At 36.9% G+C, this 26108-nt stretch overlaps 1 protein-coding gene across 2 annotated transcripts in view; it reads left to right on the top strand.

The window, feature by feature from the left end:
• Zfand3 (zinc finger AN1-type containing 3) overlaps positions 1–26108 on the top strand; it is a 303765-nt gene that overhangs the window by 188449 nt on the left and 89208 nt on the right. For both annotated transcript variants that reach the window (XM_026383582.2, XM_026383581.2), the window contains exon 3: positions 23971–24153. In XM_026383582.2, coding sequence (XP_026239367.1) covers positions 23971–24153 — 183 coding nt within the window. The remainder of the gene's footprint in view (positions 1–23970; positions 24154–26108) is intronic.

Genomic DNA, 26108 nt, shown 5'->3' with positions numbered 1-26108 from the left:
TTAAAAGATTATTTGGGAAGAGTGACATGATCTAACATAGAATCTCAGGGCTTTGTCTGGTATCAACAAGTTTTAGCAACTTGAAGGTCAAAATTGTCCATAATCAGCTTCAAAATATACATGTGATTATTGAATGACCTAAACGGCCACCCTTTCCCTCTTTAACCTTCTCCTTACATGTTTTAATTCTAGCTTTGTTAGAATTATTGAATTTTTTTTTTAGATTTATTGAATTTTTCCAGGTATTTGCCTCAGAAGGAAGAAGCCTGATATATTCATAAAATGGAATAGTATTCACAAGTGTAAAATGAATAAGTGAGATGCATGTATATTAGCATGGGTGTTTGCAGAAACAACATTGAGGTAAAGCAGTACAATACAATTAATGTAAATTTTAAAAACCAATATTCTGTAGTGCATGGGTAATACAAGTATGAATACTTGTGTACTCCAAAGTCATGAAAATAGTAGTAAAACCATTATCATGGATTTGAAATGGTGGGGAAGAGACAGCTTTATTAATAATAGTTTTTTTGGTATGTATTTGTGAATATGAGAAGTACTAAAATTAGTTAATTTCTAGGTGATGGGACAGATGGGTATTTGTCATGTTTTCAGCTTTCAATATTTTAAAAAATACATGCAAACTGTTTTAAAAGCCAGTTATAATATAAGCATAGGAAACAATATTCTTCCTAATTCTCTTACCCCTGGATATTAATGCTGTTAAATTTATGATGTCTCTCTCTGTTGAAACTTCTGGGAGAGAATGGGGGAAAATTTTATAAAGAAAGAACTCTATAAGAGCTTTTACACACACACACAAAGTGTTAAGCATAGTGCTTTATAGGCCTCCCCGTTTTTATTTTCTTCACTTTTTTTTTCATTATACATATCTCTAAAAGGACATCTTGATTTAACATTGTTACAGAAAAGGTTACCATGACAATGATCGCAGTGATTATTTTTGTATTCGCATCTTTTTTTAAAAGTTAGTTCGTTATATATGTTTTTTTAATTTTCTCATTGTGGCAAAATTTACTTAACATGAGATTTACCATTTTAATAATGAATAAGTGTACAGTTCTGTGATGGTCTGTACATTTGCATTCATGTGCCACTTATCTCCAGATGTCTCTTCATCTTGCACAACTGAAAACCTGAACCCATTAAATAACAGTTTTACACTGTCTTCCCAACAGCCGGTCAACCACCATTCTACTTTTTGACACTGTGAGTTTCACTACTCTAGGTACCTCATGTAAATAGACACTATTTGTCTTTTTTTTTTTAAACTGGCATATTTTGCTCAATATAATGTTCTTAAACAAAGTTTATTCATATTATATAGCACCAGACAGAATTTTTTTTTCTTTTTTAAGGTTGTCCAACATTCTATGGTATGTATGTACCATATTTTGCTTATCTATTCACTTTTCAAAGAATGCTTGAATTGCACATGAACACACCTTTTAAAAACTACTTATTTGGGTACAGCTTCAAACTTAAAGCAACAACAACAAAAAATTACAAAGAAACCCAATTTATCCTTTCTGGTTGTTTATGCCTCATTTTATCATCCTTTATATGTGTTGATATTTGAATACAAACATCACATGCATCTTTCCTGAACCATTTGAGCATAAGTTGAAGTTGTGCCCTTTTATCCTTAAATATATCTCTGTCCTTTTTGATTTTTTAAAAATATTTTTTTAGTTGTAGGTGGACACAATACCTTTATTTTATTCATTTTTATGTGGTGCTGAGGATTGAATCCAATGCCTCATACATACATGCTAGGCAGGTGCTCTACCACTAAGCTATAACCATAACCCCTGATTTTTTAGTGTCATTTTTTGGTATTTCTTTTGTTTTTAAAATAATTTTTATGAAATTGGAATTACTAGATTACTATGCACATTTCAGATATAAATTAAAGCACACCTTTGCCAACTTTTTCTTCTATCAGATGCCGTGTCTCTGATTTGATATCAAGCTCCTTGATCCATTTTGAGTTCACTTTTGTGCATGGCGAGAGATAGGGATTCAGATTCATTTTGATGCAAATGGATTTCCAGTTTTCCCAGCACCATTTGTTAAAGATGCTATCCTTCCTCCATTGCAAGCTTTTAGCCCCTTTATCAAATATAAGATAGTTGTAGTTTTGTGGATTGGTTACTGTGTCCTCTATTCTGTACCATTGGTCCACCCGCCTGTTTTGGTACCAGTACCATGCTGTTTTTGTTACTATTGCTCTGTAGTATAGTTTGAAGTCTGGTATCGCTATACCGCCTGATTCACACTTCCTGCTTAGCATTGTTTTTGCTATTCTGGGTCTTTTATTATTCCATATGAATTTCATGATTGCTTTATCTATTTCTACAAGAAATGCTGTTGGGATTTTGATTGGCATTGCATTGAACTTATAGAGAACTTTTGGTAATATCACCATTTTGATGATGTTAGTTCTGCCTATCCATGAACAGGGTATATTTTTCCATCTTCTAAGGTCTTCTTCAATTTCTCTCTTTAGGGTTCTGTAGTTTTCATTGTATAAGTCTTTCACCTCTTTTGTTAGGTTGATTCCCAAGTATTTTATTTTTTGGGGGGATATTGTGAATGGAGTAGTTGTCCTCATTTCCATTTCAGAGGATTTGTCGCTGATATACAGGAATGCATTTGATTTATACGTGTTGATCTTATATCCTGCCACTTTGCTGAATTCATTTATTAGCTCTAATAGTTTCTTTGTAGACCTTTTTGGATCTTCTAGGTATAGAATCATATCATCTGCAAATAGTGATAATGTAAGTTCTTCTTTTCCTATTTTTATGCCTTTAATTTCTTTCGTCTGTCTAACTGCTCTGGCCAGTGTTTCGAGGACTATGTTGAACAGAAATGGTGAGAGAGGGCATCCCTGTCTTGTACCAGATCTTAGAGGGAATGCCATCAATTTTTCTCCATTCAGAATGATGCTGGCCTGTGGCTTATCATAGATTGCTTTTACAATGTTGAGGTATGATCCAGTTATCCCTAATTTTTCTAGAGTTTTGAACATAAAGGGATGCTGTACTTTGTCGAATGTTTTTTCTGCATCTATCGAGATGATCATATGGTTCTTATTTTTAAGTCTATTCATGTGGTGAATAACATTTATTGATTTCCATATATTGAACCAGCCTTGCATCCCAGGGATGAATCCTACTTGATCATGGTGTATAATTTTTTTGATGTGTATTTGAATCCAATTCACCAGAATTTTATTGAGGATTTTTGCGTCTAGGTTCATTAGAGATATTGGTCTGTAGTTTTCTTTCTTTGAAGTGTCTTTGTCTGGTTTAGGCATCAGGGTGATGTTGGCCTCGTAGAATGTATTTGGAAGTTCTCCCTCTTTTTCTATTTCCTGAAATAGCTTGAAAAGTATTGGTGTTAGTTCCTCTTTAAAGGTTTTGTAAAACTCTGCTGTATACCCATCTGGTCCTTGGCTTTTCTTAGTTGGTAGTCTTTTGATGGTTTCTTCTATTTCCTCTATTGTTATTGGTCTGTTTAGGTTGTCTATATCCTCCTGACTCAATCTGGGCAGATCATAAGACTTAAGAAATTTATCTATGCCTTCACTATCTTCTATTTTATTGGAGTATAAGGATTCAAAATAATTTCTGATTATCTTCTGTATTTCTGAAGTGTCTGTTGTGATATTGCCTTTTTCATCCCGTATACTAGTAATTTGGGTTCTCTCTCTTCTTCTCTTCGTTAGCATGGCTAAGGGTCTGTCAATTTGATTTATTTTTTCAAAGAACCAACTTTTAGTTTTGTCAATTTTTTCAATTGTTTCTTTGGTTTCGATTTCATTAATTTCAGCTCTGATTTTAATTATTTCTTGCCTTCTACTTCTTTTGCTGTTGTTTTGCTCTTCTTTTTCTAGGATTTTGAGATGAAGTATGAGATCATTTATTTGTTGGTTTTTTCTTTTTTTAAGGAATGAACTCCAAGCAATGAATTTTCCTCTTAGAACTGCTTTCAGTGTGTCCCATAGATTCCGATATGTTGTGTCTGTGTTTTCATTTAACTCTAAGAAGTTTTTAATTTCCTCCTTGATGTCTTCTAAAACCCATTGATCATTCAGTAACCTATTTTTCATTCTCCAATTGATGCTTGATTTTTCCTTCTTTCTTTTATCATTGATTTTCAGTTTCATTCCATTATGATCAGATAAGATGTATGGTATTATCTCTACTCCTTTATATTGTCTAAGAGTTGCCCTGTGACATAATATATGGTCTGTTTTTGAGAAGGTTCCATGTGCTGCTGAGAAAAAAGTGTAACTACTTGATGTTGGGTGGTATAGTCTATATATGTCAATTAAGTCTAGGTTGTTAATTGTGTTATTGAGTTCTATAGTTTCCTTATTTAACTTTTGTTTGGAAGATCTGTCCAGTGGTGAGAGAGGTGTGTTGAAGTCTCCCATGATTATCATACGGTGGTCTATTAGACTCTTGAACTTGAGAAGAGTTTGCTTGATGAACACAGCTGCACCATTATTTGGGGCATATATACTTATGATTGTTATGTCTTGTTGGTGTATGGTTCCCTTGAGCAGTATGAAGTGCCCTTCTTTATCCCTTTTGATTAACTTTGGCTTGAAATCTATTTTATTAGATATGAGTATGGACACTCCTGCTTGTTTCCGCGGTCCATATGAGTGATATGATTTTTCCCAACCTTTCACCTTCAGTCTATGTATATCTTTTCCTATCAAATGCGTCTCCTGTAGACAGCATATTGTTGGGTCTTGTTTTTTGATCCATTCTACTAGCCTGTGTCTCTTAATTGGTGAGTTTAAGCCATTAACATTTAGGGTTATTATTGAGATATGGTTTGTTCTTCTAGCCATATTTGTTTATTAATGTTACTAAACCTGATTTGTTTTCCTCTTTGATTACTTTCCCCCCTTTACTGTCCTATCTCCCATTGTTGGTTTTCAATGTTATTTTCCATTTCCTCTTCCTGTAATGTTTTGCCAAGGATTTTTTGAAGAGATGGTTTTCTAGCTGCGAATTCTTTTAACTTTTGTTTATCGTGGAAGGTTTTAATTTCATCTTCTATCCTGAAGCTTAATTTCGCCGGATACAGGATTCTTGGTTGGAACCCATTTTCTTTCAGTGTTTGAAATATGTTATTCCAGGATCTTCTAGCTTTCAGAGTTTGTGTTGAGAGATCAGCTGTTATCCTGATTGGTTTACCCCTAAATGTAATCTGCTTCCTTTCTCTTGTAGCTTTTAAAATTCTCTCCTTATTCTGTATGTTGGACATCTTCATTATAATGTGTCTAGGTGTGGATCTCTTATGATTTTGCACATTCGGCGTCCTGTAGGCTTCTAGGATTTGGGATTCTGTCTCATTCTTCAAGTCTGGGAAGTTTTCTCGTATTATTTCACTGAATAGATTTTTTATTCCTTTGGTATGGAGCTCTGTGCCTTCCTGTATCCCAATGACTCTTAAGTTTGGTCTTTTAATATTGTCCCATAATTCTTGGATGTTCTGCTCATGGTTTCTTAGCAGACTTGCTGAGCTGTCTATGTTCTTTTCCAGTTGAAATACTTTGTCTTCATTGTCTGATGTTCTCTCTTCTAAGTGATCTACTCTGCTGGTAGTACTCTCAATTTAGTTTTTAAGTTGGTTTATTGCTTCCTGCATTTCTAGGATTTCTATTTGTTTATTTTTTATTACCTCTATCTCCCTGTGAAATTGATCTTTTACTTCCTGGATTTGTTTGTCAATGTGATCTTTCATTGTCTGATTTTGCTGTCTCATGTCTTCCTTGAGACTCCAGATCATCTGAAGCATGTATATCCTGAACTCTTTTTCTGACATTCCATCTGTTGCAGCTATTACCTCTTCTAAAGTTGAGTTGACCTGAATTGCTTGTGGTCCTTTCTTTCCTTGTCTTTTCATACTGCTGGCGTTTCTTTCTGCTTGGTGCAACTGTTGTGTTTTTGAAATTTACCCCCTATTTATTTATATTGCTCTTGTATAGTTGGGGAGTCTCCCTTGCAGGGCGGGTAGTGGCTGTGCTCCTCCTCTAATTAGGGTGGTCTGTCTACCACGCTGGTCGGTCGCAGGTCTGCCCCCCTTGCGGGCGCAGGTGGCAGCTCTGCTCTGCCCCTACTCCAATTGTGGTGACAGAACTTCCACGCCCTGGGGTCGTTGGTCCTGATCCGGATGAGGGTGGTGGCTCTGCTGGGTCCCCACTCCAATTGGTGTGACGTGTCTACTACGCTGGCAGGCCTCTAGGCCGGTGGGTCGCAGTTCTGCACAGCCCCCACTCCCAATGGGGTACCTGACTACCTCTCCAACGGGTCGCTGGGCCCTCTCTGGACCCAGGCGGCAGCCCTGCTCCACCCCCACTCCAACCAGTGTGACGCGACTGCCTCGGTGCTACGTGTCCACCACGCTGGCGGGCTTCCGGGCCTGTCTTGCCAGTGGGTCGCAGGTCTGCCTGCCCTGCATGCTCAGATGGCAGCTCTGCACAGCCCCTACTCCAAATGAGGTTACTTGGCTACCGCACCGCGGGGTCGCTGGACCTATTCTAGGCGTGGGCGGCTACTCTCTTTAGCCCCAGCTGCATTTGGGGTGTCATGATACCACGCTGGCGGGTCACTTGGCCTGCTCTGGGCGCAGGCGGCGGCTCCACTCCCCCCCCCCCGCCCCCACAGCACCCAGCAGGACCCAGACCGAGAAGCAGTCACTGCCGGTTCCCCAGCCTTGGGCCAAAGCAGCTTCGGTAGCCAGAACCCCACCTCTCCGATCCCGATGCACTCTCCGCTGGGAGCTGGCTCCAAGGAGCGACCCCCACGGGTTCTCCAGCCCCCGGCCAAAACTGTTCCAGGAGTCAGAACCTAGTCGCCCCAAGCTCAGCGCACACTCCACTTGGAGCTGGCTTCCACCGGCAGTCTCCGCAGTTTCCTCCGCCCTTGGCCAAGTTAGCCCCGGGAACCAGAATCCAGCTGCTCAGTGCCCGGCGCACGCCTTGCCAGGAACGAGCCCCTAGGAGTATTCTCCACAAGTTCCCCAGTCCCGAGCCTGAGCAAGAAATCTGTCTGTGAGACGCAGGCAAATACCAGCCTGAAATCACCTGTTCCGTAGCTGAATGAGCTGAGATCAGTAGAACTTGGGGATGATTACATCATCTCTCCGAGATGGCGGCTGCTGTCCTCCTCCGTGGTCCGACCGGTGTCTGGAACCAAGCTGGACCGCTTCTCTCCTCTGTCTCAAAGCCGGAACTCAGCACTAAGCGCTGCCAATGTACCACTGGCGGGAGCCCCCCGAATCTGTATCGCTGCTCCCCCGCTCCGGCACAGACTCCTTGATTTACTTTAAAAACTTACTGCAGGATTTTAATTTGGCTGTATGTAAGACTGGTCAGTGCTCGTACTTTTTTTTAGATTTGTAGGATAAACATTTTTTTCCCTATCTGAAGTGAATAGTTTGTATCCTTTGACCATCTTTTAGGAGAACTTAAGCTCCTGAGTATTATAGCTTCTGTTTACTCTTTACTAGGTATCATTAATGTCTCTGCAAGAACTTTGCTGAAGAGACTGTAATTTTCCTTGTCACTTTCAGTTTTAGTTTTTAGGAAAAAAGATTATTTGAATATATCAAATTGATAAACACAAAATTAAAGTAGAAATTGGGGCTGCATTATAGCCTTCCTTGTCATACTAGCTCTTTCCCTTGAGTTTTCATTACTGTGTTATTAAACAAACAAAGCCAGGTGAAATTGTGAATCACTTATTAACTGATAGTTTTGGGGCTCGTTGTATTGGGGAGATTTTTTTTTCTCTTGATAAAGTACAGTTGAAGATGCAAAAGAAATTACTCTTTTCTGAGCTGATCTTTTCAGATTTGTTATGATTTGTACTGAGACAATTAAAGTGTAAAGTATAAGGGAAATTGTATTGCTTCTGTAGTATTGTAGCTAGCCTGCTAAACTTCCTATGGTCATTTTTGTTTGTCATTATTTTTCAGCACGTTTTCAGATCTCTTACTTAGACTTGGCATGTCTTTTCCTTAATACCTGTTCAGTTCTACTTAGTTACTATTTCTTTTGCTTTCATTCTTTGCTCTGAAATGTGAAATGAAAAAAGAAAAACACTTAACTATGGTTTCCTCATAGAAATTCTAATGTTAATTGATATTTCTGCATGCATTTTCTACTCTGAAAGAGAAAATGAGATAAAATCTATAACTGTGTCCCCTCGTATAGATATTCCAGTGCAGTTCATGTAAAATTTTATTGTTAATTCGGTATACTTGTTCTTTTTTATTGATTTTTCCTTCTTTTGGGTTTTATCAACAGCTTTCATATAAGTGTAGATATAAAATGTAGATTATTTCAATTGTTCATCTTTCTAAAATTCTCCATATAAAAGCGAATATTTCATTATCAGTCTCTCTCTTTTTTAAATGTGATTTTACAAAAGTAAAATATAAAGAACAATAGCTTTTTCTTTTTAAACGAAGAAATCAGGGGAAAGTGAAAATTCAGATAGGGTGAAGACAAGGAATTTGAACACAGAAATTTATACCATAAACATCTGTATAATAGTTAAAAATATAGGAAGCTCAGTTCCTAGAGTTAAAAGTAAAAATGGAAACATGATAATTTAACAATCACCATCTTATGAGTTCTAACTTAGTAGTGAGAGTAGTGAACAGTGCTTTCAGTAACAGCCCTACCTACCTGAGCAACTTAGTGAGACCCTGTCTCTAAATATGATATAAAAAGAGCTGGGGATGTGCCTTAGTGGTTAAGCGCCCTGGGTTCAATTCCTGGTTTTAAAAAAAAAAAAAAAAGAAAGAAAGAAAAGAGAAGAGAAAAAAAGTTTGTTTTCACATGTTTTTTTCTTGTAACATTCTTCTTTAGAAGTTACTGGCCTTATCAAAGATGTACACTGATAATGAGGACTAAAATATACCTCATTTCCCCCCCCCCCTCACTGGTCAGAATTAATGGTAAAGAACCATCTCTCAGACTAATGCAAGATTTAAAGCCCATTGAATTGCCTAAAGTAGAAGAAGTTATAAAGAATTTTGATTGGTAAGGCTTCTTATTGAGCTATGTAGAATAAGAGAGATAATGAGAGTTGTACCTATATAAAACATTATCACTTAATTTGTTCAGTAAGAGGAGCCTGCCTGTACTATTTGAAATATTTGAAAGATAATGTTAGTATGAATAATTTTCATTCCTTAACCATCATCTTCAAAATATATTTTCCAACACTTGGAATTGAAATTAAAAGCATATTCCTGAATGCAAAATATTTTTACATGTATTAGTTTAACCAAATTTTACTTGTCTTAAAAACTTAACTAGTTATCTAATTATGTCTGAGACAGTTGGTTCCCAAGAACCGTTCTAATAATTTTATTTTCTTTATTTGATAGGGAGCTCTCAAATTAATGTTTTAATTGACTTAGTAGCTTGTGTCTATTTGAGAATCAGGAATGACTCTGAGCTATGATCATTAAGAAGGTAAATAAAAAAAGTCAACATAGCATGGTCTCATTAATTTAAACACAAATTTTGAAGTAGGGTCAGATTGTATGGTATTTATAAAGAATATAATCTTCATTGCTTAGAAATCACAGTTGTTTCAGATAATACTTTATTGTCAATAAACCAGTATCTGCTTAATGTGGGTTTACTATATTCACATACTCACATTTTTATAGGGAAAGAGAGAATTTAATATAGCCTGATACAAAGTTCAGATTATTTTGCCAATCTACATTGCCCAATAATCATCAGCTAGGAAAATCAACTGTGATGCTATCTATGCTCTTTTTTTCTGAAGGGAAAAATATGCCTGTAAACATATACAATATTACATAGAAAAAAAGATCATGAAAACTATATACAGGGCTGGAGATGTGGCTCAGCGGTAGCGCGCTCGCCTGGCATGCGTGCGGCCCGGGTTCGATCCTCAGCACCACATACCAACAAAGATGTTGTGTCCGCCGAGAACTAAAAAATAAATATTAAAAATTCTCTCTCTCTCTCTCTCTCTCTCTCTCTCTCTCTCTCTCTCTCTCTCTCTCTCTCTCTCCTCTCTCACTCTCTCTTTAAAAAAAAAAAAAAAGAAAACTATATACAAAATTTTCTATGCACACATTATTAACCCATGATTCAAATATTGCTTCCACTTATTTGTCATGCCTTCCAGTAGGATAATTCTCTCCTGTCTTCATCATCATGCTTGATCCTGTAACTTCTTTTAACCAATAAAGTATAAATGAAAAATTCACATGCCACTGATGAGAAACCTTAAGAGATGTAGTAGTCTTTATTTGTCTTTTTCCTCTACCATGAGATAAGCAGATTTTCAATAATTAGAATCACTTCTTCATTCTGGGTCCCTGGAATGAAGACACATGGAATATAGCTGCTCTACCCTTAGCAGATCTATAGTGTAAGAATACCCAACAACCATTGTGGGAAAGTCTCTAGATTTTAGGCTTGAGGGGGGAAGTATTTAGATGGTATCACAAATCATCTGTAAATAATCTGTGTGTGGGCGGGGGTAGGGATTCAACTCAGGGCCTTGCCCATGCTCAGAAACCACTTTACCACTGAGCCACATCCAAGTTCTAAAGAAAAGAAAATTTGGGATTTGTTTTTAGGTTCTTACTTGCCTATTTTGATAGTTTAACTAAGTTTTCCACAATATACTTACCCTATTGACCTATTGACTATTTTAATGGCCAAATAGCATGCAGATACACTATCCCATGAGCATTTTGTTGGAGCTAAGATAATGCTTTACTATTCAGAAAACTTGTTTTGTCAATTTTTTTTTAAAAAAATTGACATTTTGTGATTAGTCTGAAACAGATAAATGTGTCTCATACATATTATTGTACTAGTATTGTACTAATTTGCTGTAATGTTAACATGTTAATCTATGCCCTGTAAATAACTATGAGACACCATTACTGGGAAAACTATATAAATGTAGTATAAGAAACAAGCCTCTCTCCAAATAACTTTGTTGCTAGTTCACACTTCTGAACAGTCACTCCCATAGGTGTGAAGAATCTAGTTCCTGTGTAATTTCGGTGATAAGCCAAATTATAAAATAAACTTAATTAGGGCTGGGGTTGTAGCTCAGTGGTAGAATACTTGCCTAGCACTTGTAAGGCACCAGGTTTTATCATTAGCATCACATCTAAAAGAATATTTTAAAAAATACTTAATTACTGATAACAAACTTTGTCAGCTTCATGTATTCTCCTTTTTTTTACAAAAAGCTTTTGAGAATGTGCTTTTGGGAGTCAAACCAATGTTATCTCTGCAAATAAAAGTTTGCAATTTTGTGTTCTGCAAAGGAAATATGACTTGAGAGGCCTTTTAGAGTCCTATTAGGACCAGGTAAAATCATGAGTAAGGATGAAAATTTATCTATCTATCTTCTGGGATAGCTTGTAAAATTCAAACATCTGTGTATTGACAGAGGTGCTTAATGTTTCTGCTGTGTGTGGAATCACTCTTGCTTCCCATAAATAGATGTTATAGCAATTTTAAATCCATTAATGCCTAAGAAAACTAATATTCTTAAACTTCGTATGTTCATCAATATTCATTAAGTTAAATTCAACGAATCCAAATTGTGTATTATGTGGCAGGCATTTTGTTAGTGGCTGGGTATACAGCGACTAAGACATTCATTTATTGAACAAATATTTATTAAATGCCTTATATGGGTAATCTAAAGGATTTCCTTGAGGAAGTAGTGCTTCTATTGAGTTCAGAGATGACTAGGCATTTCTGAGGAAATATACCATGGAACAGTTTCTCACATGCTATGATCATTCTAGTCCAGGTTGAGTAAGGCTGGAATATTTGAAAAACTAAGAGATAAAGAATGCTCTACAGGAACAGGAAAGAAGGAATATGGCTTACAATAAAATAAACCTTTCTTCCTCTGTAATTTTTCTGGTCAAGTCTTTTAGTTACAGTAGCAAAAATGCTAACTACAATAATTATAATGGCAAGAGGGGACCACTCAAGTGTTTAGGAAAGGAAGTGACATTGTCAGAATTTTTAAGTCCTTAGGTATATACTAAGGAGTGGGATGTCTGGGTCAAATGGTAGTCCCATTGCATGTTTTCTGAGGAATCTTCATACTGCTTTCCAGAATGGTTGCACCAATTTGCAGTCCCTCCAGCCATGTATGAGTATACCCTTTTCCCCACATCCTTGCCAACATTAACTGTTACTTATATTCTTGATTGTTGCCATTCTGACTGGAGTGAGATGAAATTTCAGCATAATAATTTGCATTTCTCTAATTGCCAGAGATGTTGAACATATTTTCACATATTGACTTTTCATATGTCTTCTGTGAAGTGTCTGTTCATTCTTTTGTCCATTTATTGATTGGGTTATTTGTTGGCATGTGTGAGAGAGAGGAGTTTTTTGTGTTCTTCATATATCCTGTCTCTGTGTCTTCTATTTTGCTCATTGGTCTTCATGTCTGCCTTGGTACCAGTACCATGCTGGTTTTGTTATTATAGCTCTGTAGTATAATTTAAGGTCTGGTATTGTGATGTCTCCTGTTTCACTTTTCTCTGAGGTGCAGGCAAGCAAAGATTTTCTCCCATTTTATAGGCTCTCTCTCTTCATATTTCTTGAATTGTTTCCTTTGCTGCAAAAAAGCTTTTAGTTTGATACCACCCTGTTTATTGATTCTTGATTTTATTTCTTGTAGTTTAAGAGTCTTATTGAGGAAGTCAGTTTCTAAGCTGACACGATGGAGATTTGGGCCTACATTTTCTTTTGTAAACGTAGGGTTTCTGGTCTTATGCCTAGGTCTTTGATCAACTTTGAGTTTTGTGCAGGGTGAGAGACAGGGGTTAAATTTCATTGTTCTACTAATGGATTTTCGGTTTTCCCAACACAATTTGTTGAAGAGGCTATCTTTTCTCCAATGGATATTTCTGGGGCCTTTGTCTAGTATGAGATAACTGTATTTATGTGGATTTGTCTCTGTGTTTTCTATTCTGTATCCCTGGTCTTCAGTCCTGTTTTGGTGCCAAAACCATGCCATTTTGATTATTACAGCCCTAGTATAATTTAAGGCCTGGTATTGTGATGCTTCCAATTTTACTTTTCTCACTATTTCTTTGGCTATTCTGGGCCTCTTGTTTTTCCCAAATGAATTTCATGATTGTTTTTTTAATTTCTATGAATAAAATCATTGGAATTTTAATAGGAATTGCATTATAACTGTGTAGTGTTTTGGTAGTATGGCCATTTTGATAATATTAACTCTACCCAGCCAAGAACATAGGTGATCTTTCCATCTTCTAAGGTCTTCTTCAGTTTCTTTCTTTAGCATTCTGTAGTTTTCATTGAAAGGATCTTCTTCCTCGTTTGTTAGATTGATGCCTGGTTTTGGTTTTTTGTTTGTTGTTTTTGAGGCGATTATGAATGAGATAGTTTTCCCACTTTCTCCTTCAGCTGATTTATTATTGGTGTATAGGAACACAATTGATTTATGGGTGTTGATTTTAAATCCGGCTACTTTGCTGAATTTGTTTGAGTTCTAGAAGTTTTCTGGTGGCTTTTTTTTTATTGGTTGTTCACAACATTACAAAGCTCTTGACATATCATATTTCATACATTAGATTGAAGTGGGTTATGAACTCCCAATTTTTACCCCAAATGCAGATTGCAGAATCACGTCGGTTACACTTCCACAATTTTACATAATGCCCTATTAGTAACTGTTGTATTCTGCTACCTTTCCTATCCCCTACTATCCCCCCTCCCCTTCCCTCACATCTTCTCTCTCTACCCCATCTACTGTACTTAATTTCTCTCCTTGTTTATTTTCCCATTCCCCTCACAACCTCTTATGTAATTTTGTATAGCAATGAGGGGGAAATTCATTTCCATGCAATTTCCCTTTTCTCTCCCTTTCCCTCCCATCTCATGTCTCTGTTTAATGTTAATCTTTTCTTCCTGCTCTTCCTCCCTGCTCTGTTCTTAGTTGCTCTCCTTATATCAAAGAAGACATTTGGTATTTGTTTTTTAGGGATTGGCTAGCTTCACTAAGCATAATCTGCTCTAGTGCCATCCATTTCCCTGCAAATTCCATGATTTTGTCATTTTTTAGTGCTGCGTAATACTCCATGGTGTATAAATGCCACATTTTTTTTATCCATTCATCTATTTAAAGGGCATCTGGGTTGGTTCCACAGTCTAGCTATTGTGAATTGTGCTGATATGAACATCGATGTGGCAGTATCTGGTGCGGCCAATTTGGAAAGCAGTATGGGGATTCCTGGGAAAGCTGGGAATGGAACCACCATTTGACCCAGCTATTGCCCTTCTCGGACTATTCCCTGAAGACCTTAAAAGAGCATACTACTTTTTTTTTAAGTCTGCTAAATATATTACAGTGATGCAGCCACATCAATATAGCAGCTTAACTCACAATAGTTAAACTATGGAACCAAACTAAGTGCCTTCAGCAGATGAATGGATAAAGAAAATGTGGGACAAAATGATTTTAAAAAGTGAAATATCACTCAGCCATAAAAAATGACTTTATGACATTTGCTGATAAATGGATGGATGTGGAGATTATTATGCTAAACGAAATAAGTCAATCCCCCCAAAAATCAAAGGTCAGTTCTCTGATATGTGGATGCTAACACACAAGGAGGGGAGGGGAAGAATATAATATTAATAGATTAGACAAAGGGGAATGAAAGGAAGGCAGGGGAACAGGAATAGGAAAGACAGTGGAATGAATCTGACTTAATTTTCCTACGTACATATATAAATACATTGTGGTGAATCCCACATCATGTACAACCACAAGGCTGGGATTCTGATTAGAATAAGATGTACTTCGCATTTGTATAAAGATGTCAATATATACTCTACTGTCATGTATAATTAAAAATAACAAATTTTAAAAAGATACCATTGAAAGACATTGATGGCTTAGACTAGAATGGTAATGGAGAAGTAGATAGATTCAGGAGATATTTAGGAGTTGTAAATGAGTAGGCTTGGGTGGTTTCTTCTATGAAAAATTAAGGAAGGGAGAATGTAGAGTCTTAAGATGATTCTCTGGCTTCTGACTTCAGATTCTAGTTAAATGTTGTTGCCAGTTCCATGAGATGGGAGGAAGGGCAGAATATAGGATCTATCTTAATTTTGGAGATATTCCCTCAGATGATGTGTGCATTGACATAAACAGGATACACAGACTAAGAGTCACTTGTCATAATTAGGCTATATGTATGTGGGATGTGGGTGTAATGTATATATTTTTAACTTGTCTGAAGACATACAAAAGCAAAACAGTATCAGTCTATTAATCCTAAAGTCAGTAAAGACAGTGAATTTTAAAGAGAAGTAATCATCATGAGAGGGTAAAAATCTGTTAGAGTAAAGGTTTTTTGATTTTTGTCTTTTAAAGAAGTTAGAAAAGCTTCTAGCTCTTTTAGAAACTAGAGGAGATTATCTATGGAATTTAGTTTAAATAAGTCTAGCCACATTGAATATATCATAGTTTTCCCATAAACTAAGAACCCAAGATGACAGCTAGATCCTTTGGTTCTTGCAAACCTCTAGTTTAAACCACTTTGTTCTTAAGAGCTGAGACTATTAGTCCAGATTAACATCTAACTACTGAAATGTTATTAAGATTTTAATCAGAGAGCTGAAAGTCTAGTTTATGAATTGTCTGGCTATTGCTAATTGCTTTGTAGCTTTTCAAAATAAGACACCTAACTTTGGGGGCGAGGGTGGAGGTGGGGGCTGTGCAACTTAGAAACCTAGAACGGTACTTGTCAAGAGGCTACATAGCCTGTTGTGGACATAAATTGGAAAGAGAGGGAAGGAAGACCAAAATGTTGTTCTGTTAAAGGAGATTTTTTAAAAATTACTTTTTAATTCTAATTTATTATACACGATGGCAGAATGTAATTCTTTTCATATTAATTACACTTATAGAGCACAATTTTTTTTCAGTCACTGATTGTACAACAAAGTATTTTCACACCATTTGTGTCTTCAGTACATGTACTTAGGGTAATGATGTTTCACCACCATTTCACCACCATTCCTATCCCCTTGCCCTCCCTGTCCCCTTCCTTTCCTTTGCTTTATCTCAAGTTCCTCCATTCCTCCCATGCTTTTCAACACCCCCCCCATTATGAGTCAGCATCCTCATATCAAAGAAAATATTGGCCTTTGTTTTTTGGGGTTTGGCTTACTTCACTGAGAATTATATTCTCCAGCTCCATCCATTTACCTGCAAATGCCATGATTTTATTCTCTTTTAATGCTGAGAATTGTTCCATTGTGTGTGTGTGTGTGTGTGTGTAATATAAAACCAAAGTTTCCCTATCCATTCATCTATTGAAGGGCATCTGGGTGTGTTCCACAATTTAGCTATTGTGAATTGTGCTGCTGTAAACATTGAAGTGCCTGTTTCCATGTAGTATGCTATTTTGGTATTTTTAAGTCTTTGGATATAAACCAAGGAGTGGGATAGCTGGGTCAAATGGTATTTCCATTCCCAGTTTTCCAAGGAATCTCCTTACTGCTTTCCATATTGGCAGGACCAATTTGCAGTCCCACAGCAATGTTTGAGTGTGCCTTTTCCCCTACATCCTTGCCAACACTTATTGTTGTTCGTATTCTTGAAAGCTGCCATTCTGACTGGAGTGAGATGAAATCTTATAGTAGTTTTGATTTGCATTTCTCTAAATTACTAGAGATGTTGAACATTTTTTCACATGTTTATTGATTGATTATATATTCTCTTTGGAGAAGTATCTGCTCAGTTCCTTAGCCCATTTATTGATTGGATTATTTGTGTGTTTTTTTTGTGTGTGTGTTAAGGTTTTTGAGTTCTTTATATATATATCCTAGAGATTAGTGCTCTATCTGATGTGCTTGTGGTGAAGATTTGCTCCCATTTTGTAGGCTCTCTATTCACCTCACAGATTGTTTCTTTTGCTGAGAAGAAGCTTTTTAGTTCGAATCCATCCTATTTGTTGATTCTTGGTTTTAATTCTTGAGTTATAGGAGTCTTATTAAAGAAGTTGGGGTCTAATCCAACATTATAGAGATTTGGGCCTACTTTTTCTTCCATGAGGTGCAAGGTCTCTGGTTTTATTCCTAGGTCCTTGATCCACTTTGAGTTGAGTTTGGTGCATGATGAGAGAGGTTTAATTTCATTTTGTTACATCTGGATTTTCAGTTTTCCCAGCACAATTTGTTGAGAGGCTATCTTTTCTCCAGTGTATGTTTTTGATGCCTTTGTCCAATATAATGTAACTGTATTTATGTGGGTTAGTTTCTTTGTCCTCTATTTTGTACCATTGCTCTACAGGTCTGTTTTGGTGCCAATACTATGCTGTTTTTGTTACTTTTGCTCTTTAGTATAGTTTAAGGTCTGGAATAGTAATGCCACCAGCTTCACTCTTTTTGCTAAGGATTGCTTTGGCTTTTCTGGGTCTCTTATTTTTCCAGATGAATTTCATGATTGCTTTTTCTATTTCCGTGAGGAATGTCATTGGGATTTTGGTTGGGATTGCATTGAATCTGTATAGTGCTTTTGGTAGTATGTTCATTTTTACAGTATTAATTCTTCCTATCCAAGAACAAGATAGATCTTTCTATCGTCTAAGGTATTCTTTAATTTCTTTCTTTAGCATGCTGTAGTTTTCATTGTAGAGGTCTTTCACTTCTTGCGTTAAGTTTATTCCCAAGTATTTTTTTTTTTAGGCTAATTGTAAATGGGGTGGTTTTCCTAGTTTCTCTTTCAGAGGATTTGTCACTGATGCACAGGAGCTTCCAGTGGAAACATGGAGTTACAATTTGTGATATAAAATGAGATGGGGTTTCAAGAATGGGAATATGTGAACTGGCAAAGTTCCTTGTACCCATGCAAGCTGGGAAAATGTTTGCTTCATGGTACACTCTTCAATAGGATGATCGTCAAATTAATCTAGGTCATAAACCCCTGTCTAGCACTTCCTTGGAAGGGGAAAATTACCCAAGTTTGCCATGCCTCACTGTCCTCTGCTGAAAATTAGGGATTACATCTACTGTCCTGTAAATTTTGAAGATTAAATGAGAAAATGAATGTAAAGTCTGTGGCACAATGCTTAACTTATGGTAGGCTCTTAATTCTTAGTTCCTCAATCTCCTTTCATTTGATTTTCTTTATACCCAGTTTTAGTGTCTGCAGTAATGAACTATAAGCCTTAGTAGTGAGCCACATAGTCTTAATGAGTGAGTTAGAAGTATAGTTGGGTTTCTCATCTCTTTTGATTATGAAAAAAGAAATTCCCATGAATCTAGGAATAGTGAAGGCATACAAAATAGTTTACGAATGGTTTAAAGGAAAAATTGAAAGATAATTCAGAAAACATCTGGCCACTTTTTCAGTTAACATTTACAGAACACTGTCTTTGTTCTGTGTCCTGTATAATGCATGAGACTGACAAGTGGACAGGTGATTTTTACACACAATAGTGCATCTTGAGCTGCGGGAAATCACAGGATGTTGTACCAAGAGAATTTAACAGCTTGTATCAGTGTTATATAAATGTGCATCTTCTCTTACTGATTTATATACTTCTAGCAATATAACCTAAGGAAGTTTAATGAAATCTTGATTACAATAGTAAAAAATTGACAATGGAAAATGTATAACAATAGTTAATGGTTTAATTGATGTATTAATAAATGGAAAATACTCATTGGTCACACAGATATGAATTTGACAAACAAAAAAATTCATTACACATTGCAAAGAGAAAAAATAGGCTACCAAAATGGTTAGAAAGAAAAATTAATTTATTTTGTAAGAAAATTCATTTCTTGAAATCACTGAAAGTCTTTCCAGGTTACTTTGAAAAAAATCATTTTAATTAATTATATATATAATATTGTCATAATTTGGTAGAGGATGGGCGTGTAAGCCAACTAAGCATTTTGCCAAATCCAAATATAGTATATCCAAGAGAGAAACAACATGCACATCAAAGGTGAGCAAGATACAGTTCCAGAAAAGTTGCCCAGGTGAATGGGCTTATTAGCAGCACAGGGCAAAGTGCTTTCACAGTACTCCCAGATTTTAGAGGGACATTTTATAGTAAGAAGATTGGCCTGTGAAAAATCATTCTGAAAACATGGAGGAAAAGATGTTCAACAAGTATGTGGGTAGGCAAACCCAGGGAATCCACTGGCTGTTTTTCCTTAGCCAGCATCCGTAAGTAACTTATCTCCGTCTTGAGGAAACCTCCCATTTCTAGAAAGCAATTTTAAAAGTATCTTTTTTGATAAAATTATTTTCCCCTTAGTTAATAATAAAGTAAGCTGTCAAAGTCCTGGCTGTTTGCTTTTGAACAACATTCTTAGTAAGGGCAAAAGTTTTTGCTCAAGTTTTACAAACAAGTTTGTTTTAAAAGACTTCTCATAAACCTCTCTAATTTACAGCTCTATTCAAAAATGAACTTATACCTTTGGATATACCTTTAAACAGCACCAATGTATAAAATAGATGATTATTCCCATATTTTTCCTCATTTATAGAAATGGACTATCTTGGGGCTTTCTAGTTTTCTCTTTTATATGAAAATTGTATAATAAGTGAAAAGATCTGTACTGTGTGTCAGGATCAGATAAAGTGGTTGGTTTCTGCACTTTTCATCTATGTTGCTTTCCAGTGTAGAATTCCTTGCCTCATCCATCCCTTCTTTTTGGCAGTGGTCAAAAGTTGGATGCTGGATGAAGGAAAGGCACAAGAAAGTAAGGTTGCAAATGTCAGGGTCAAAAGAAGAAACCATTCTTTTTTACTGATCCTTTTTTTAAAGTAGAAACTAAACCCCTTATCTCTCACCATGCACAAAACTCAACTCAAAGTGCATCAAGGATCTAGGAATTAGACCAGAGACCCTGCGCCTAATAGAAGAAATAGTAGTCTCAAATCTTCATCATGTCGGCGGATTAGGCCCCAGCTTTCTTAACAAGACTCCTAACGCACAAGAAATAAAATCAAGGATCAATAAATGGGATGGATTAAAACTAAAACGCTTCTTCTCAGCAAAACAATCAATGAATGAGGTGAAGAGAGAGCCTACATTTTGGGAGCAAATTTTTGCCACACACATCAGATAGAGCACTAATCTCCAGGATATGTAAAGAACTCAGAAGACTAAACACCAGAAAAACAAACAACCCAATCAATAAATGGGCTAAGGAGCTGAACAGATATTTCTCAGAAGATATTCATTCGATCAACAAATATATGAAAAAATGTTCAGCATCTCTAGTAATTAGAGAAATGCAAATCAAAATTACTCTTAAGATTTCTACTCATACCAGTCAGAATGGCAGTTGTCAATAATACAAGCAACAATAAATGTTGGCGAGGATGTGGGAAAAAAGGTACACTTATACATTGCTGGTGGGACTGCAAATTGGTGCAACCACTCTGGAAAGCAGTGTTGAAATTCCTTAGAAAACTTGGAATGGAAAAACCATTTGTCCCAGCTATCCTGATCCTTGGTCTGTACTCAAAGGATTTAAAAACAGCATACTGTAGGGATACAGCCACTTCAATGTTTATAGCAGCACATTTCACAATTGTTAAACTGTGAAACCCACCTAGATGCCCTTCAATAGATTACTGGATAAAAAAAAAAAAACTGTGGTAACTACACACAATGGAATATTACTGAGTGCATAAAAGGAGAATAAAATTATGGCATTTGCAGGTAAATGGATGGAGTCAAAGAATATCAGGCTAAGTAGGCCAATCCCCAAAAAACAGATGCAGAATGTTCTCTCTGATAACTGGATGCTGACCCATAATAGGAGGGTTGTGGGGAGAATGGAGGAAGTTTGGGCAAAGAGGAGATAGAGAATGTTAAGCGGGTATGAGGGATAGGAAAGATGTTAGAATGAGATGAACATCATTACCTTGGGTACATGTGTGACTGCACATGTAGGTGTGACTCTACATCGGGTACAACTAGAGAAATGTGCTCCATTTGTGTACAATGAATTGAAATGCATTCTGCTATCATGCATAACTAATTAGAATAAATTCAAAAAGTAGAAACATACCTTTCATTTTTAATTGCTCTCATATTATTGAACATCCATGTGCCAAATACTTTAGGCATGTTTTGTTATTTACTTATCATTATCCTGAGAGGTATGAATAACTACCCTCCCTTTGGTTTACAGACAAGACCCTCAAAGATTAAACGGTTGCTTTTAGCTTTATGCCCTGAAAAGTCAGGATTTGAATCCAGGTCTGTCAAATGGTAACACTCTTTGTATTGCATAAACTGATAATTGGCAGGGGAGTTAGAAGACTCTTAGGACTAACTCCAAATTTCTGATGAGTTACATAAATTTTCTTATCTCTTGTTTGCTTTTCCTGTAAGAAGAAAGGATTGAGGTGACTCTTTAAAGTCATTTCTGAAGTAAAATGTTTCAATTCAAGCATAAAATGTGTAGATTATCCACCAGCTCCCTTTATGGACAGCTAGTTTGGTTTGTAATGAGTACTGTTTGTTTCTGACACCATCATCCTGTAGAGGTGTGAAAAAGGCATATCAGGAGCATGGGTTTAAAGAAGGTAAATTTTTGAAGAAAAGCACCTGAGCATCCAAGGAACATGGCAAACATGGGCTGACGATTTTGTGGGTAGGACCTAGCAAGTCTTTAGACACCAACTTCATAAGGTTATTATGCCCAAGTGAGTTTATGTTTCTGCCTGTCTCACCATCCTTCTTTGGGGATGGTGCTAGACAATACAATGATGACTCAGTTTCATTTTTTTTTAGGGCCTTAAGACATTTCCAGTTAAGTGATAGGTGGCTATGAGAGAGAAACACAATGACTATTGACATAAGAGAGCTAACGCAATGGCCTAACATAAAGAAGTGTCGTTGTTGCAGTATTTATTCCATTTGTACAGTATCTTTTTCTTAATGATGTTATACAGATAACATTGAGAGAATTAATCATTTTACATGTCAAAACATTGAAGTATAAAAAAGTAATTAGGAGAAGTAAATACCCAGAAAAGAAGCAGTAGACACTTAGATTCCTCCTTGGTATAGCAGGTTAGAGACTTGGGCCAAATTTATTGCACTCACCATTGGTGTTGGAATGGGTGGAAGCTTGACATGGAAGCCCCTTTTGCGGCTGGTCTACTGCTTACCATTCTATTACCATTCTATTACCATTCTATAATCTGTGTTTGTGATTGAGGGCCGTGAGCTTTGTTGTCAAATGGACCTACCCCTTTTACTTGTTAGCTGTTAACTTGGAGCAAATTGCCCAAATGTTCTAAAGTCAGTTTCTTTATGAACAGAATTTGGTATCGTTAATACCTGACTTGAGTTTTCCTAAGAATTAATGTAAATTACACACACACACACACACACACACACACACACGCTGGGTTTCTGTTTTTGCGACTAAAAGGCTCAGGGGTCACTCCAGTTGAACTGGGCTGACTGGCTGCGCAAAATAACCACACAAGAGACACGAATACCTTTTCTTTGGGGTTGCTGTGATGGCTCCTCTGACCTTAAGGGTCCTCAGGAAGAGAGAGAGCAAGAGTACTCACTGACCCCTTTTATTGAAGAGAAGCTATTCAAATGAGGCAAGGGGTCAGGTTTCAGGGGGCTGAGTCTATCTTCACGATGTCCACTCTCAGCAGGTTGATTGACACCTGGGTAGGCCACACCCAAGGGCACAGTAAGAGAAGGGGACACACACAAGGCTCTTCCATGAAAGATTCTATCCTACAGGGCAAGGGGTTATATTACAAAGGAACAGGTGAGCGTAGCTTCACCCATGGGCTGTAGCAAGACACACCCATGCACGAGACACCGACCCTGGAACCCAAGAAGGGTAGAGAAAGCTCTGTCACATTTCTGTGACTGAGCGCCTCAGCACCCAGCTGGGGAGTGTGACTCAGTCATGTGCAAGGTTGGTCATACACACACACACACACACACACACACACACACACACACACACACTCTTATGTATATGTATACACACACCCATTTATTTCAATGCCTGGCATATGGACAATGTATCATAAATGCTAGAAATTCTTATGCTCAGAATATGTCAAAACATTGATTCTGGTGAAGTTATAGAGCATGATAACCGGGGCTTATCTGTGACTCAAAATATAATTTATGTGTAGTTGTAAAGATCATCTTTTACTTCTCTGAATTGATAAAGTATAATCTGTACTTCATAGAGTATCATTAGATGTTTTGAAATGAAACATAAGGAGAATATACATAATAATCACATTTGTGTATCCACTACCAGCTTAAGAAATAAAAAATTGCTAGAAGGCTGTCCTCCCTATATTTTTAATATGTCTCTTATAAACATAATTGGACTTTGTTTATTTAATCTGAATTTTTTGTGTTTGCTGATAAGTTTAGTCTGTTTATATTAGTATCATTACTGATATATTTGAACTTCCTTCTACCATATTATCTGTTTTCTATTTACCTGACTATTTTGTGATACCGTTTTCCTTATGATCTGCTCTCTATTGGTTAGAGCAACTTAATTTCTCTTTATTCCTTTTTTTCCTTCTGTTGATCATCCTTCAAGTTGTAACATGCATCTTTCACTTTGCAAAATCTAACGTTGAAATCAGTGTCTACCATTCTTCTCAACAATAAAGACATTGGAAAACTAATTCTAATCACCCTCCACCAATGGTTTTGATCAGTATTTTATTTCCATTTTTTTAGTTACCCAAATCAGACTTTATTAATTGGTATTGTTACATTTAATTTTTATGTTAACTTACGTTGTTTTCTGATACTCAGATTGTGAATTCCTTAATTAAGTGGATATTCTCACTTTTTTTAAAGATTTTCAAAAGAAGCAACCAGACGATGATTCCGCTCCAAGTACAAGTAACAGCCAATCAGATTTGTTTTCTGAAGAGACCACCAGTGACAACGATAATACCTCGATAACCACGCCAACTCTTAGTCCCAGCCAGCAGCCGCTTCCGACAGAACTGAATGTAAATTCACCGAGTAAAGAGGAATGTAAGTGCCTGAATTTTGAGAGGTGGTAGAGAGAGCAGCCTAAGAAATGTAGTATGAGCTTCTTGGTAATGTCTCATGCTCATGGGTGGGGCGGGGAGCTGGGTGGAGTGGGCAGCAGTTCTTTAAATTCAAGGTAAGTATTCACATATAGAACCCATGTTCAGCAAGTTAGATAATAATTTTCAGCCATTCCATAGAGTGAAAGTTTTTCTTGGATGATAGATTTTTATATTAATTGTCGAAGTACACAAAGTTTTAAGCCAGTATATAGCAGTGACTCTCAGTTCTAGTTGCACATTACATTCTACTGGGAAATTTTTTTGGCGGCAGCGGGTGGGAGAGTGGGATGGTGGTACTGGGGATTGGACTCAGGGGCACTTATTCACTGAACCACATCCCCAGACCTTTTTGTTTTATTTTGAGACAGGGTCTTGCTAAGTTGCTGAGGCTGGCTTTGAACTTGATATCTTCCTGCCTCAGCCTCCTCAGTTACTGCGATTACAAGTGTGCACCACCACACCTGGCTATACTGGGGACTTTTAAAATAATTTTAATCGTTAGCTCCACCTTTGATTCTAACTTAATTGGTCTACATGGAGGCCCTAAAATATCTGTCTTCTCTCTCTCTCTCTCTCTCTCTCTCTCTCTCTCTCTCTCTCTCTCTCTCTCTCTCTAGCTCTGCAGAGGATTCTAATATGCAGCAAGAGTTTAGAGCCACTGGTCTAGGGAACTTAACCCTGTCATTAACTAGATCTTGACTGTTATTAAGCATTTAACTTAGATAATAATACTATATATAGAACACAAGGGAGTAGTTTATTTTGTTTACTCTTCTTCTATATGTCCTTCAGTAATGAATACTATTATACATGTAATATGGAAGTTTATTGTCTACTGAACCTTTATAATGCTCTCTTTTGGGACACAACTATAACTAATAGTACTTGTTGATGGCACAGCAGTTTTTGCCTTTTAAAAGCTTTACTTTGTAAGGTTGGAATTTAGTGTTTCAAGTTTCATGAATATCCATAAATGTGATAGGTCAGGAAGTTGTTTTAGGCAGTTTTTTTGCTGTTGTGACTGAAAGTCTCAACCTGAGCAATCTTAGAGGAGGAACAGTTTATTAGAGGGCTCACAGTTTAAGAGGTCTGAGTCCATAAACAGCTGGCTCCATTCCTCACCGTTCAAGGTGAAGCAGGACAACATGGCAGAAGAATGTGGCAGAGGGAAGCAGCTCACATGGTGATCAGAAAGCATAGAGAGGTCTCCACTTGCCAGATACAAAGATGTACCCCAAAGCCACACCCCCCAATGAACCACTTCCTCTAGCCATACTACCTGCCTCCAGTTACCACTCAGTTAATCCCTGTAATCCCATAGGGATTAACTCACTGATTAGGTTGAGGTTATAACTCAATCATTTCTTCTTCAAACTTCTAGCATTGTCTCACATGTGAGCTTTTGGGGGACATCTCACATCCAAAGCATAACAGATGTTCTGTTCACTAATTTTAGAAAACTTAGGAGAGAACAAAGATTTATCCAAATCGTTCATATTCAGATATATTTAGAATATAAAAGACAGTTTTCAAAGAATTTATTATTTAGCAGGAGAAATTAAATGTATTTGTTATGTTGTATCAGAGTTTATTAACCAGAAATGACTCCACCCCCACATCATTTGATAATGTCTGAAAGCCAGAAATATTGCTGAACATCCTGGGTTGCATAGGACAGCTTTCCCTCCACAACCAAGAGTTATCCAACCAGACATGTCAGTATTGCTGAAGTTTAGAAACCCTGATACATAGTTGTATGCACCAGTGTTGATGGACCTTACGTGTTGAAAATAGGGACTGTCGAAGAAAGGCATTGGGCTCCTGGAGGAAGTGATATCGAAGATGGATAGAAGGTAGTGAAAAGATATTCTCCACACAGTAACATGAGCTGTGGAA

The sequence above is a fragment of the Urocitellus parryii genome, chromosome 8, assembly GCF_045843805.1.
Source record: "Urocitellus parryii isolate mUroPar1 chromosome 8, mUroPar1.hap1, whole genome shotgun sequence".
Lineage (NCBI taxonomy): Eukaryota > Metazoa > Chordata > Mammalia > Rodentia > Sciuridae > Urocitellus > Urocitellus parryii.
The sequence above is the reverse complement of the archived record's forward strand: the minus strand, read 5'-3'. Positions and strand labels throughout refer to the sequence as shown.